Here is a 12,914-nt window from a genome sequence, read left to right on the forward strand (position 1 = left end):
AAAGACACCCCATATCCTTGGATTGGAAGAATCAATATTGTGAAAATATCAATCTTACCAAAAGCAATCTATATATTTAATACAAACCCCATCCAAATTCCAATGGCATTCTCCCTCCGCCCCCCACCCAAGGTAGGGTTTCACTGGAGACCAGGCTGACCTAGAAATCACTATGTAGTCTCAAGGTGGCCTCGAACTCATGGTGATTCTCCTACCACTGCCTCCCAAGTGCTGGGATTAAAGGCATGTGCCACCAAGCCCGGCCCAATGGCATTCTTCATGGAAATAGGAAAAATTCCTAAAATTCATTTCAAAGCACAAAACACCTTGCATAGTCAAAACAGTTTTAAGTAACAAAAATAAGGCTGGTGGTATCACCATACCTGATTTTAACCTATACTACAGAGCCATAGTAACAAAAACAGCACGGTACTGGCACAAACAGACATGTTGATCAGTGGAGCAGAATAGAGGACCCAGATGTAAGTCTGGGCAGCTACAGCCACCTAATCTTTGACAAAAATGCCAAAAATACTCATTGGAAAAAGATATTTGTCTTCAACAAATGGTGCTTGGAAAACTGGATATCTATATGTAGAAGGATGAAAACAGATCCTTATCTCTCTTCATATACAAGGGTTAAGTCCAAATGAATCAAAGACCTTAATATCAGACCTGAAAATCTGAAACTGATAAAGAAAAAGCAGGGGCAACTCTTCAATATATTGGCATATGCAACAACTTTCTGAATATAACCCCAGTTGCTAAGGAAATTAAAACCACTAGGACCTCATGAAATTACAAAGCTTTTGTACACAGAGTTCTCAAAAGAAGAAATACAGATAGCCTATAAACATCTAATCAAATATTCTACATCCTTAGCTATCAGGGAAATATAAATTAAAACTACTTTGTTATTCCATCTCACTCCTGTCAGAATGGCTATTATGAAGAAAACAAATAACAATAAATGCTGTTGAGGATGCAGAAAAAGAGGAACCCTTCTACACTATTGGTGGGAATGTAAACTGCTACAGCCATTGTGGAAATCAGTGTGGAGGCTCCTGACACAACTAAAAATATATTTACTATATGAACCAGCTATACCATTCCTAGGCATATATCCTAAGGACTCTTCTCACTACCTTAGAGGTACTTATACATCCATGTTTATTGATGCTCTATTCAGAGTAGCTAGGAAATGGAACCGGCCTAGACATTCCTCAACTGATGAGTGGATAATGATGATGTGGTACATTTATACAAAACTTCTATTCAGCGGTAAACAAAAATGAAATTTGCAGGGAAATAGATGAACCTGAAAAGGATTATACTTAGTGAGGTAATCCAAGCCTAGAAAGTCAAGTGTTAATGGAATTTCAAAGGAGAAAGTGGGGCGGGGGGGAGAGGGAATTAACATGGCATATTTTTTTATAATCATGGAATATGCTAATAAAAATTAAAAAAAAATAAAGTCAAGTGTTGCATGTTCTCCATATGTGGATCCTAAGCTACAAATATTTGGACTTGTATATGAATTGGAATAAAACTCAGTAAGCTGAGGCCTGTAAGCTAGAAAGGGAATATAAGGGAGGGAGAAGAGGGGAGGCCTTAAGGGGATGATATTGTATATATGTAAGTAGAAAAACAGACTACAGGGGTGGAAAAGTCTAAGTGAGGTCAGGGGAAGAGATTGAGTAAAGGAAGGGTGGGGGGAGGGTCAATCAAAATCTAAGAGGGTGTTAATAAACCATATGGTAACCTACTTTTTTGGGAAATGGCATACCCAGAAGCCATGAATTGTTACTAGAAAAATTTCAGTGCCAGGAATGGGATACCTTCCAATGAGTTTTTGGCCAGGGATGTCTCTGATGTCCCCAAAACATTACAGGCTATTGCCAAGGTTCTTGGTTTCCCACCAGGAATAGATGGTCAGGCCTACTGCTGAAGACTCCACATGCTTGGGCTGCAAGGTCACTGAGAAATCTTGCTGGAGCTGAGCTGAAAACCTCCTCTCTGTAGACCAGCTGACAGAAAGCTAGAAAAAGCTTTTGTGTGTGTGTGTGTGTCATGCAGCTCTATGGGAGAAAGAGAAGTCCCCAGTGGAGATAAACACTGGACACTGCAAGTCTTAAGTTTGGCCAACCAAGCCAAATGAGCATTTGTGCAATAGTGGCATGCCTGTTATGGGGGAACCAAAGCCTCTCTAATTGGACTAGAGGCCTGCTCCACAGGAGGGAATACATGCCTGATACTGAAAACCTAGGACAGGGAGGTCATGAGCCCTTAGGGGTATAGTGTCTGTTGGTGTCTCGCTAAATGCATATATTGTGACCACCAAACTGCCTGGTAAGCATTTCTCTTAATGTTCACATTAATGCTACTTTCACTTTTGGGTTAGAGAAGCTTCTCGTTTCAGATGGCAGTGTGACCTCTGGTTTGACTCAAAAGACACCATAGTGCTGAAAAGTGACAGAGGAGTGCTCAAAACTGAAACATCTCTATCACACCTTCCAAGGCTCAGGGTCCATTGTGGAAGAGATGGCGGAAAGAATGTAAGAGCTATGTATGTACAATGCACTCTTTCAGACACAAAATGGCCTAGATATCCATACTTCACAGTGCCTAGCACTACCTACACAAGACCCTCATAATAGGAGGAAAAGAGGACATCAAAATAAAAGAGAGACTAATTAAGAGGTAGAGGGGATATGATGGAGAGTGGTGTTGCAGTGGGGAAAGTAAGGGAGCTAGGAATTATCATGGTTTATTGTCTATGGCTTTGGAAGTTGTCAATAAAAATTTTTAAGTAAAAAAAAAATATTTTCGGGCTGGAGAGATGGCTTAGTGGTTAAGCGCTTGCCTGTGAAGCCTAAGGACACAAGTTCGAGGCTCGGTTCCCCAGGTCCCACGTTAGCCAGATGCACAAGGGGGCGCACGCATCTGGAGTTCGTTTGCAGAGGATGGAAGCCCTGGCGCGCCCATTCCCTCTCTCCCCCTCTATCTGTCTTTCTCTCTGTGTCTGTCGCTCTCAAATAAATAAATTTAAAAAATATATTTTCTTTAATCCCAGCACTCAGGAGGCAGAGGTAGGAGGATCACCGTGAGTTCAAGGCCACCCTGAGACTCCATAGTGAATTCCAGGTCAGCCTGGGCTACAGTGAGACTGTACCTCAAAAAACAAAACAAAACAAAAAAAAAATTTACATTCTTTTCTGTCATCCCAAGCCTTACTATGGTTAAAAGTTTTTTTGTTTTTTTTATTTTTAAACATTTATATATTTGCAAGTAGAGAGAGACAGAAACAGAAAGAGATTAAGGACAGCAGGGCCTCTAGCTGCTACAAACTCCACATGCATGCACCACTTGATACAGCTGGCTTTACATGGGTACTAGGAAATTGAACCCAGACTGATAGGCTTTGTAGGCAGGTACCTTAACCGCTGAGCAATCTTTCCAGCCTCTACTAACTTTTCTATCAAACACTTCCTTCATTTCCTAGTTTTACCATCTAAGTAGGAATCCCTAAGCAAGATTTACTTCTGAATACAAATGGAAGCTAGGCATGGTAGTGCATGTTTGTAATCCTAGCACACAGGAGGCTGAGGCAGAATTGTCATGAGTCTGAGGTTAACCTGGTATACATAGTTAAGTACCAGGCCAGCCATAACTAAATAGCAAGACCTTGTCTCAGAGGGAGACAACTTATCTACCCTCATATTGAAAGCTGGTGGTGAAAAGCTGGGGATGGTTCAGTGGTTAAAGGTGCTTGCAAAGCCTAGTGGGCTGGATTCAATTCTTCAGTCACCCAAGTAAAGGTGGACAGGCATTCGTTTGTAGCAGCAAAAGACCTTGGTAGGTACACACACACACACACAATTTTTAAAAAGGACTCTCACAGACAAGGCAATTATGCACATCCATTCTTTTGGATGAATACAGGTCTTAGTGCAGGTGTTTTAAGAATTTCTTCCAGGGACAGTCCTGAGAATGGAATTGCTGGCTCACTGGGTGTGTCTATTTTGCAAAATAACACTCACCTGTTTTCCCAGAGTGCTCATAGCAATTTACTCCCACCAACTGGAGATCAGTTCCTGTTGTTCCATTTGCTCAACACTTGGTATTGTCTGACTTACATTTTTGCGTGGATTTTTGTTTTTCTTATTTATAATGAAACTGTATCTTTTCACGTGTTATTTTATCTTCCCTTGGGGCTGCCTTTCAGATCTTTTACCAAGTTTCCTATTGTGTTGTTCCCCACTTTGCTTCATGTATGCTAGGCAAGCACTCTACCAAAACTACATCCTCAGCCTCTGTTCCTTCTTTTCTGGTTTTTAGAAACAGGGTCTCATGTACCCCAGGCTAGCCTTGAACTCACATGTAGCCAAGGATGACCTTGATTTTCTGATCCTTCTGCCTCATCTCCCAAGTGCTAGGATTACAGGTGTGCATCATCATGCCTGTTTGGAATGCTGAGAATTGAACCCAGGGCCTTCATGCATGCTAGGCAGTCTACCACCTAAACTATAAACCCAGGCCCCTCTCTCTATATTGCAGCTCTTATGTGTTCTGGATAGGGTTTATATTAATGCAAATATCCATGCCTGCTCTGTGCTTTTTACGTTGCATTTAGACTGTTTCATGGGTCCTGGAGAATTGAACTGGGGCCCTCAGGCTTTGCAGGCAAACACCTTAACAGCTAAGCCATTTCCCCAGCCCTTTTCTTTTTCAAGGTAGGGTCTTGCTCTAACCCAGGCTGACCTGGAAGTAGTCTCAGGCTGGCCTCAAACTTACTGTGATCCTCCTGCCTCTGCTGGGATTAAAAGTCTGTGCCACCATGCCCACCTTGCTGTCCCAGACTGTAAATATTATGTGGAAAACTTGTTTTGTTTGTACTATAAGCAAGTCACTGTTCAATGATGCTGTGGAAAGGATGAACACCAAGAAGGAATGGATAGCATACAGCATTCTACCTGACCCCCATAACAATCTCATTTTCCATCTGAGAAAACTGAGGCTCAGTAGCATGACCAAGGAACACAGCTCCCAAATACATAGGCTTCCAAACTAGTCTAAATTTAAGTGGCTACTTCCTAGCAGCAGCAAGACAATGGCCTCTGTGAACCCCATTATTGTGGATGGGGGAAAAAAATGTTTAAAGATTTTTTGCTTCAAGAATGGTTCATAAAAGGGCTGACACACACAGATTCTAAGTGTAACTCGCCCAGCCTTCCCAGCTGGAATGCCCATGCTTCTAACCCTTCCTAAGATAGCTGGACAAACAGCAAGAGTTCCACCCCTGCTTCCCAGAGGCCAAGAGACACATGGTATGATGTTTGGCAGGTGAACTCTTACCCACATCCTGTCTACCTTCTCTTCCTACTACCACCAACTCCTACTGACTTTTCCATCAGGTGCTGCCTAGCCCAAATGTTGACTTGAGATCTGGAAGCTCCCAGCCTACCTGGCTCCCAGAAGGGGAGGGGGTAAAATCAACCCACATTCTCTCCCACATTCTTCAGGAATTGGGACACTCCAAGGCACCTGTCCAAGGCCCACGTGGCTTGGGTGGCTCCCTCTGGGAGTGGAAAGGGAAGCCGCCAGTTTCGGTCTGCACTGATAAGGAATGAAGCAGACAGAATCAGTCCTTGGGGGAAGAGGCAATTCCCAGCCCACTTGCTTTCCAATGCACAACACCCAGTCATGAAGGCCACTGACTTTATTGATCTAAAAAATTTTACAAGGACAGTGACTGTTCTGCCAAAAAAAAAAAAAAAAAAAAAAGGAGCCAAATGGCACCCAGAAGATCAGAGGTGAAGGGAGGGGTAAGGGGGAGTCCACTCAGGAAAGCTGGTAACTGTCACCATGGGACTTTAAAGGAAAAAGGACCACGCATGCAAGGGTGAGAATTCCAAAAAAGTTGAAATGGTGTGGAAAGAGAACTCCCAAAACCCTGGAGTACATCAGAGGTGAGTGACAAAAGCAATCTTGTCCATTGTAGAGAATAGGAAGGAGCCCCGACTCGTTGCAAACTCTGATGCTGGGGCTGAGGAACTGAGGACTCTCTAGAGAACATCACAAGAAGGCGTCACACCATTCTCGAAGGCACCCAAAGCAGTCACGGGACTGCTTGGCATTGGCGCCACATGTGTCTTTCAGCCATTCTCGGAAGAGGTCTTCATCTTTCTTTAGCACCAGAAACTGGCCAAGGACCACATAAGCCTGCAAAATAGAGCAAGGGGGCATGTCCCTAAGTGCTCAGTTGACAGCAAGAAGGCTATCTAAAGTCTCATCACCTAACTGGGTCACATCTTTCACCTCTGAAGCTAAGCAGAGTCAGCCTGGTGAATACATGGGAGAGCAAGGTCATTTGTGTGGCATTCAAAACATACAAACCTGGGAATGGAGAGATGGCTTAGCGGTCAAGGCATTTGCCTGCGAAGCCTAAGGACCCAGGTTTAATTCCTCAGTACCCAAGTAAGCCAGATGCACAAGGTGGTACATGCATCTGGAATTCATTTGCAGTGGCTAGGGACCGTGGCACACCCATTCTATCTGCCTCTTTCTCCCCCAATCAATCTATAAGTAAATTAGAAAAAGAAAACACACACAAACCTAGAAGGCAGGGCAAGTTTTGTCTCCACCGCATATACCCAGGAACCCTAAGCTGATTCCAATTACCTAGTACAGTCCAACACACACACACACACACACACACACGCACACGCACACGCACACACACACAAACACCCTATTTTCCTCACTCTCAATCTGTCTGGAAATACTCCCAACTCTCACCCCTGGACATATGCAACTATCCCACACCTTGTCAAAGCCCCTTTCCTCCAGCTTCTTGCCCAGGACTTCACCAATCCCAGCCAGACTCCCCACTGGCTTTTCCCCCATGGGCTCTGCCACGAAGTCTCGGTGCTTTTGGGATGTTGTCATCTTGATCAGTCTTAACCTGGGAACCCCAAGAGAAGGCAGGGTTAGGGCTGAAGACCAGAACTCCTAAGGGTAATCTCATACTAAGAGGAAGCTAGGTCAGCTAGTGCAGTGCTGCTTCCTCGACTCCTCTCATTTCACAGATGAGAAAACTAAGGGCCAGAGAGGGGTTTCCTCTCCCCATTCAGAAAAAAGTTAAAAATGTCTTCTATTCCCTGTGGGACTTGAGCCTTGGTAATACACCAGGGGAAATACGACCCTGCCTTAACAGGTGGCGCATAAGGCAGTGTGGGAAGATTCCCAGTCAACAGCCGGGGCCATTCCGGAAGCCGTCACTCTCTGTGACCTTGGCTGGGCAGTCACTGACCCCGTCTGGCACTACCACGTGATATGATAAGCAAACGAAGGTCTTGGCACCCTACCGACCTTCCGCAGGCTTTTTAGAAGCAAGACCCAGGCCAGTAAGAGCCCCACGCCCGGAGGCTCCGGCAGCCCTGCGGGGTCCACGCCTCGCCGCGTCCCGCCAGCTCCGCCCCCCAACGCGCCTCGCCCCGCCTCGCCCACGCGCCACTGCTGCAGACCGGGGGAGCCGGCTAGCAGAGCACAACCTGGGGCTCCCCTCAGCGACGGTGCCCCTCTCCCCGCCTCCTCCCGCGCCTCCTGCGGCCTCCAGCCAAGGCCCTGAGCCACTGCCCACGCTCACCGGCAACTCTGGTTCGGGTAACGGCTCCTCCCGCCAACCAGCAGCTCCCGCCGATACCTTAAGCCGCTAGAAGGTTCTTCGGCTTCCGCTTCCGGGTCATTTCACGCGCTGTCGTCTAATGAAAACCCGAAGTTGGGCACTTCTAGTCACCGAGGGCCATAGAGTTGAGGTGCGGCCAGTGTAAACACAGTGTCCACACGGGACTCCGTTTTGCGGCCCTTCGCGGGAACTCACGTTACTTTCGCTGGTCTTGCTTCTTCTACCTCTTCCCGTCTGAGAGAGAAGGAGAGAGGACTCTAAAGAGAATACTTTTTCTGCTGCCCAGCACCCGGAACTCAAGAATTTAGGTTTAACGCACTCAGTAAGGGGAAGAGTTAAGGAGACGGACGAAGTTGGGAAAAGGCACCGGAAGGCTGCTGATAGCGCCGGAAGTACAATTCTCGACGGATTCTTTAGCTGACTCGTGTTCTCAGGATTCGCGTCTTTTCCCTCACAGGTTGACGGAAGCAGAACTCGGGAGACCTGAGTTGAAGCGTCCAAACCGAGGCTGTCGAGACCACAGCAAGTCCCATTTCCTTGCTGTCTCCGGCTCAGCTCCGAAGTGAATGTGGACGAGGTTTTCCCAGGGTCAGCCGGGAAAGAAGTCAGCGCCCGAGGGACCCCGAGTTAGTGAGTGAGTGTGGCTGGTACTTTTTTCTGAGTTGGGAAGGATAAGGGACAGCAATAAAATACGTCAGAATTCCCTATGCAGCCCGTCGGTCTCGGTACTGCCTCTCCTCACTACCCAGATAGGGCAAATGTCTCAGGCCAAGCCTCCTCACCTCAAGCTTGAATTCCTTTCTAGCTTGGGTCATCGCGATGTTCACCGAAAATTAGTCCATGTTAGGTCGGGACGGGCTCCCTAGATGGAGTCACCGATGTCAGCAGATCAGCCCTGGCAGTTCGTGCTTTTCCCGAATAAAAGCTTTCATCTTTGCCTTAGAGTGGTTTGTGTGGTCTTGGTCACTCCCAAACCTTACAGTCCATGCCTGTAGTATGTTACAAAATCTAGCGTCTGTGTTGTGTGGCAGTGCTAGACTTGGGGTGTAGAAGCATGTAGAGGAAGCTACGGATTTTTTTTTTTTTTTCTGACAAATTCTTTCCAGAGGGTTGCCAGGAACCGGACGTGGTGGCGGACACCTTTAATCCCAGCACTGGGAGGCTGAGGTAGGGAGATCGCCCTGAGTTCGTGGCCAGCTTGGGGCCATAGAGTTTATTCCAAGTCAGCCTGGGCTAAAGTGAGACCCTACCTTGGGCAACAGGTTAGTTAGCTGTTTTTCTATGGGTCATCAAAAAGATGAATAGCTAGGAAGTAGCCAATGTGTATCTAAATTCAGGTAGCATAACTTTAAGTATTTATTTATTTTAGAGAGAGAGAGAGACAGTGGATACTAGGGCCTCCAGCCATTGTAACTGAACTCCAGATACATGAGCAACTTTGTGTTTCTGGCTTATTTGTGTCCTGGGGAGTTGAACCTGGATCCTTAGGCTTCGCAGGCAAGCACCGTAACAGCTAAGCCATTTCTTCAGCCCCTTGATTTTTGTTTTTTAATTATTCGAGGCAGTGAAAATTTAAAGCTCATGGTTTTGTTTGTTTTCTTTCGGTTTTTCAAGATAGGGTGGGGTTTCACTCTAGCTCAGGTTGACCTGGAATTTACTATGCTATGTCATGGTGAACTCAAACTCACAGTGATCCTCCTACTCCTATCTCTGCCTCCCAAGTGCTGGGATTAAAGGCATGCACCACCATGCCCAGCTAAAGCTCAGGTTTTTAACCAGGATACTGTGTCACTCCTCAATAGAAAGTCACTCATCTTGAAAGTAGTCCTGGCTTCTAAATCTGCCATCCAGTTAACTCAGGAGGAAAAGCTGACAGCTTCTGACTTTTAACCACCCTGGACAAGACTCAGTATGTCTCAGGCCACCAAGAGGAAGCATGTAGTAAAAGAGGTCCTTGGGGAGCACATGGTTCCCGCCGACCATCAGCAGATTGTGAAGGTAAGTGGAATGGTTCCAAGCTGCTCTGACCTCTCTCTACTCCCATTGGAGCCCTGGATGGAAGGGGGAATACAGTGCAGATCAGAGGCATGTTTTATCAGACTGTTGTGGCTGGCTGATTGTTGGTCTTTTCCTGGACCAGGTACTCCGGACCCCAGGGAACAATCTTCATGAAGTGGAGACAGCACAAGGGCAGCGCTTCTTAGTGAGCATGCCCTCCAAATTTCGCAAGAATATCTGGATCAAGAGAGGTGAGAGAAGCATCCAGAACCACTTCCAGTGGCCTTGGTTTTACCCATTACAAACAGGTCTGGCTTTGTCTTTTGTCACCTATAGGAGACTTCCTCATTGTTGACCCTATTGAAGAGGGAGAAAAGGTAAAAGCTGAGATCTCCTTTGTGCTCTGCAAGGACCATGTGCGCTCTCTGAAGAAGGATGGTCGCTGGTAGGGTGATCCCTCTTGATCAGTAGCTGTCTGGTTTCTAGGGAAACTGACTTTTCTGGCTAGTTAATTAGGGAGAGGTCATGGCATCCCACGAAGGGTCAGCTGGAAATAGCTCTTTTGCTGAAATTTCTGTCTTTTCTAACCCAGCTTTTCTCTTGGCACAGGCCTGAGGCCTTCTCTGAAGTGGATGAAAAACACAACAACATAAATAGGTGAGAAGCAAGTCCCAAGAAGGGAGGATAACAAATAAAGGTTCAGACCTCAAGGGGGAAATTGAGCCTACCTTTTTCCCCTATGTAGGGGACGTTGTAAGAGTGCATGATAGAATGTATTTGACTTGAGAGGCACATGCTCTGGTTTAAAATACTAGCTTTGAAAGCTGGGCATGGTGGTACATGCCTTTAATCCCAGCACTTGGGAAGCAGAGGTAGGAGCCAGAGCGAGACCCTACCTCAAAAACAAAACAAAAACATGAAGAAAAAAACAAACAAAAAAAAAACATCAGGGCTGGAGAGATGGCTTAGCAGTTAAGGTGCTTGCCTGCAAAGCCAAGGGACCCAGGTTCAATTCCCCAGGATCCATGTCAGCCAGATGAACAAGGGGACGCATGCATCTGGAGTTCATTCGCAGTGGCTAGAGGCCCTGGCATGCCTATTCTCTGTCTGTCTGTGTCTGTCTCTCTGTCTCTCTCTCTCTCTCTCTCTCTCTCTCTCTCCCTGCCTATTTATGTATATCTCTTAAGTAAATAAAATCTTTCAAAAATTATTAGAGCCAGGTGTGGTGGTGCACGCCTTTAATTCCAGCACTTGTGAGGCAGAGGTAGGAAGATCACTGCGAGTTTGAGGTGAGCCTGAGACAACATAGTGAATTCCAGATCAGTCTAGGCTAGAGTAAGTCCCTACCTCAAAAAAGAAAAAGAAAAGCTAGACATGGTAGGCCAGCCTGGGTCTTACAAAATGAGTTCCACATCAGCCTGAACCAGAGTGTGACCCTGCCTCCAAAAAAAAAAAAAAAAAGACTGTTCTCATCTAAGATATAAGACTTTATAAAAAGTAAAGAAGTTCATGTTAGTTCAGCATCTATTAGAGAATGTGGGCTCATTAAGTGTTAGTTGGTAGTGGTAGAATTGTTCAGATTCCTAAGTGAAACCAATAGCTGTAGCAAACTTGGAATAGGGGTGGCAGTCTTTTGCTTATTTCCCTACTATTTGCTTTGGTCCTGTCCTCCATCCCTCCTTCCCTCCTTTTTTCTTTTTCTTTTTCTTTTTTTTTCAGGGAATATTACTAGGTAGTCTAAGCTAGCCTTGAATTCACTATTCTTCTACCTTAGCTGCCTCCATAGTATGGGGATCACAGGCATGTACCACCATGGCCAAGGTCCTCCTCCTTTTTTGTTTGTTTTTCAAGGTAGGATCTCACTCTAGTCCAGTCTGACCTGGAATTCACTATGTAGTTTCAGGGTGGCCTCAAACTCAGTGATCCTCCTAGCTCTATGCCTCCATGCCTGATTCTCCATCATTCTTTTTTGTTTGTTTGTTTGAGAGTGGCAGAGAAAGAGGCAGAGAAAGAGAGAGAATGGGCGCATCAGGGCCTCCAGCCACTGCAAATTTAACTCCAGATGGACGTGCCACCTTGTGCATCTGTCTTATGTGGGTACTGGGGAATCAAGCCTTGAACTGGGGTCCTTAGGCTTCACAGGCAAGCTCATAACTTCTAAGCCATCTCCAGCCCATAATTTTTTTTATTTGAGAGTGCAAGAGAGAGAATGGGCATGCCAGGGCCTCCAGCCACTGCAAACAAACTCCAGATGCTTGTGCCCCCTTGTACATCTGACTTATGTGGGTCCTGGAGAATTGAGCCTGGGTCTTCCTTTTTTGAAACTAAATTACAGATCTGGTTTCCCTATGAGATACTGAATTTACTTTCTCCTTCACATGCAGACAGAGTCAGCCAGAACTCCCAGCTGAGCCAAAGTCATCAGGAGAAGAGTCTAGTTCTGAAGATGATTCTGACCTCTTTGTTAACACCAACCGCAGACAGTATCATGAGAGTGAGGAGGAGAGCGAAGAAGAAGAAGCTGTCTGAGACCCCAAAACCTACTTCTCCACTTGCTCAGGGACTAACTTCCCAGCTTCTCTGGGCTCAGACATTCCCATGTTGCCCTGCACATTTTTCCCCCTGGATGGGGACAATGCATGGCTTCTCTCTGAACTGACCCTATGACCTAGAAGAATTAAACCCCTGGTGGGTAGTGGCTTGTATTGGTGTCTGAGTTGCTCTCTGTGTGGAGGGAGGCTTGTATCAAAGACCCTGTCACTGGAGGCGGCTTTGGGTGCCTACGGGGAGAATGGTAAGAAATTGGAAGTTGGCTGGATTTTGTTATGCATTGTTTGCACACAGTCACTCCCTATTTGGGTATATGAAGCTGCACCCTACATCTTGGAACAGTCCCATTATGTTGCCTGCTTAGAGTTAATAGCAATTCACACACTCAGAGTTGCAGTCATACATTATCACAAAAGTGCTTACTGCCTACTACCTTGTAAGCCCCCTCTCCTACTTAGGTCCCCATTTCTCTCCTTTAATCTTCTTTCATCTCTGGGCTAGTAGGCAGAAAACTTTTTTACCATCTCATTTTGCTTGAATTCTGCTTACTGCCTTAGGACATTGTCCTAATCTTTTGTTTGATTGAAATACATGCAAGCAGAGAGAGGGAAGACTGAATAGGCATGCTGGGAGCTCTTGGCCACAAAAATGAACTCCAGGTACATGCACTACTTTGTGC

At 45.9% G+C, this 12,914-nt stretch overlaps 2 protein-coding genes across 6 annotated transcripts; one reads left to right on the plus strand and one right to left on the minus strand.

Moving 5' to 3' along the window:
• Positions 1-5,701: 5,701 nt before the first annotated feature.
• On the minus strand, positions 5,702-7,919 carry Banf1 (BAF nuclear assembly factor 1). 3 transcript variants are annotated; one of them, XM_004656701.2, is made up of 3 exons: positions 7,649-7,919; positions 6,826-6,964; positions 5,702-6,222 (listed from the first exon to the last, which is right to left on the minus strand). In XM_004656701.2, the coding sequence occupies exons 2-3, from the start codon at positions 6,946-6,948 to the stop codon at positions 6,076-6,078; spliced, it is 270 nt and encodes an 89-aa protein (XP_004656758.1). In that variant the 5' UTR covers positions 6,949-6,964; positions 7,649-7,919; the 3' UTR covers positions 5,702-6,075. The 3 variants fall into 3 exon arrangements, with proteins under 3 accessions (XP_004656758.1, XP_044996632.1, XP_044996625.1); XM_045140697.1 differs by lacking the exon at positions 7,649-7,919 and adding an exon at positions 7,554-7,620; XM_045140690.1 differs by lacking the exon at positions 7,649-7,919 and adding an exon at positions 7,372-7,446.
• Positions 7,755-12,390, plus strand: Eif1ad (eukaryotic translation initiation factor 1A domain containing). Of its 3 annotated transcripts, XM_045140671.1 has the most exons (7): positions 7,755-7,817; positions 8,145-8,321; positions 9,490-9,685; positions 9,828-9,936; positions 10,022-10,130; positions 10,295-10,342; positions 12,070-12,390. In XM_045140671.1, exons 3-7 carry the CDS (start codon positions 9,599-9,601, stop codon positions 12,212-12,214), a joined length of 498 nt encoding a protein of 165 aa, XP_044996606.1. In that variant the 5' UTR covers positions 7,755-7,817; positions 8,145-8,321; positions 9,490-9,598; the 3' UTR covers positions 12,215-12,390. The 3 variants fall into 3 exon arrangements, with proteins under 3 accessions (XP_044996606.1, XP_004656526.1, XP_044996600.1); XM_004656469.2 differs by lacking the exon at positions 7,755-7,817 and having other exon boundaries at positions 8,044-8,321; positions 9,539-9,685; XM_045140665.1 differs by lacking the exon at positions 7,755-7,817 and having other exon boundaries at positions 8,045-8,321.
• The last annotated feature ends 524 nt before the right edge of the window (positions 12,391-12,914 follow it).

Source organism: Jaculus jaculus, chromosome 1 (assembly GCF_020740685.1).
Source record: "Jaculus jaculus isolate mJacJac1 chromosome 1, mJacJac1.mat.Y.cur, whole genome shotgun sequence".
Lineage (NCBI taxonomy): Eukaryota > Metazoa > Chordata > Mammalia > Rodentia > Dipodidae > Jaculus > Jaculus jaculus.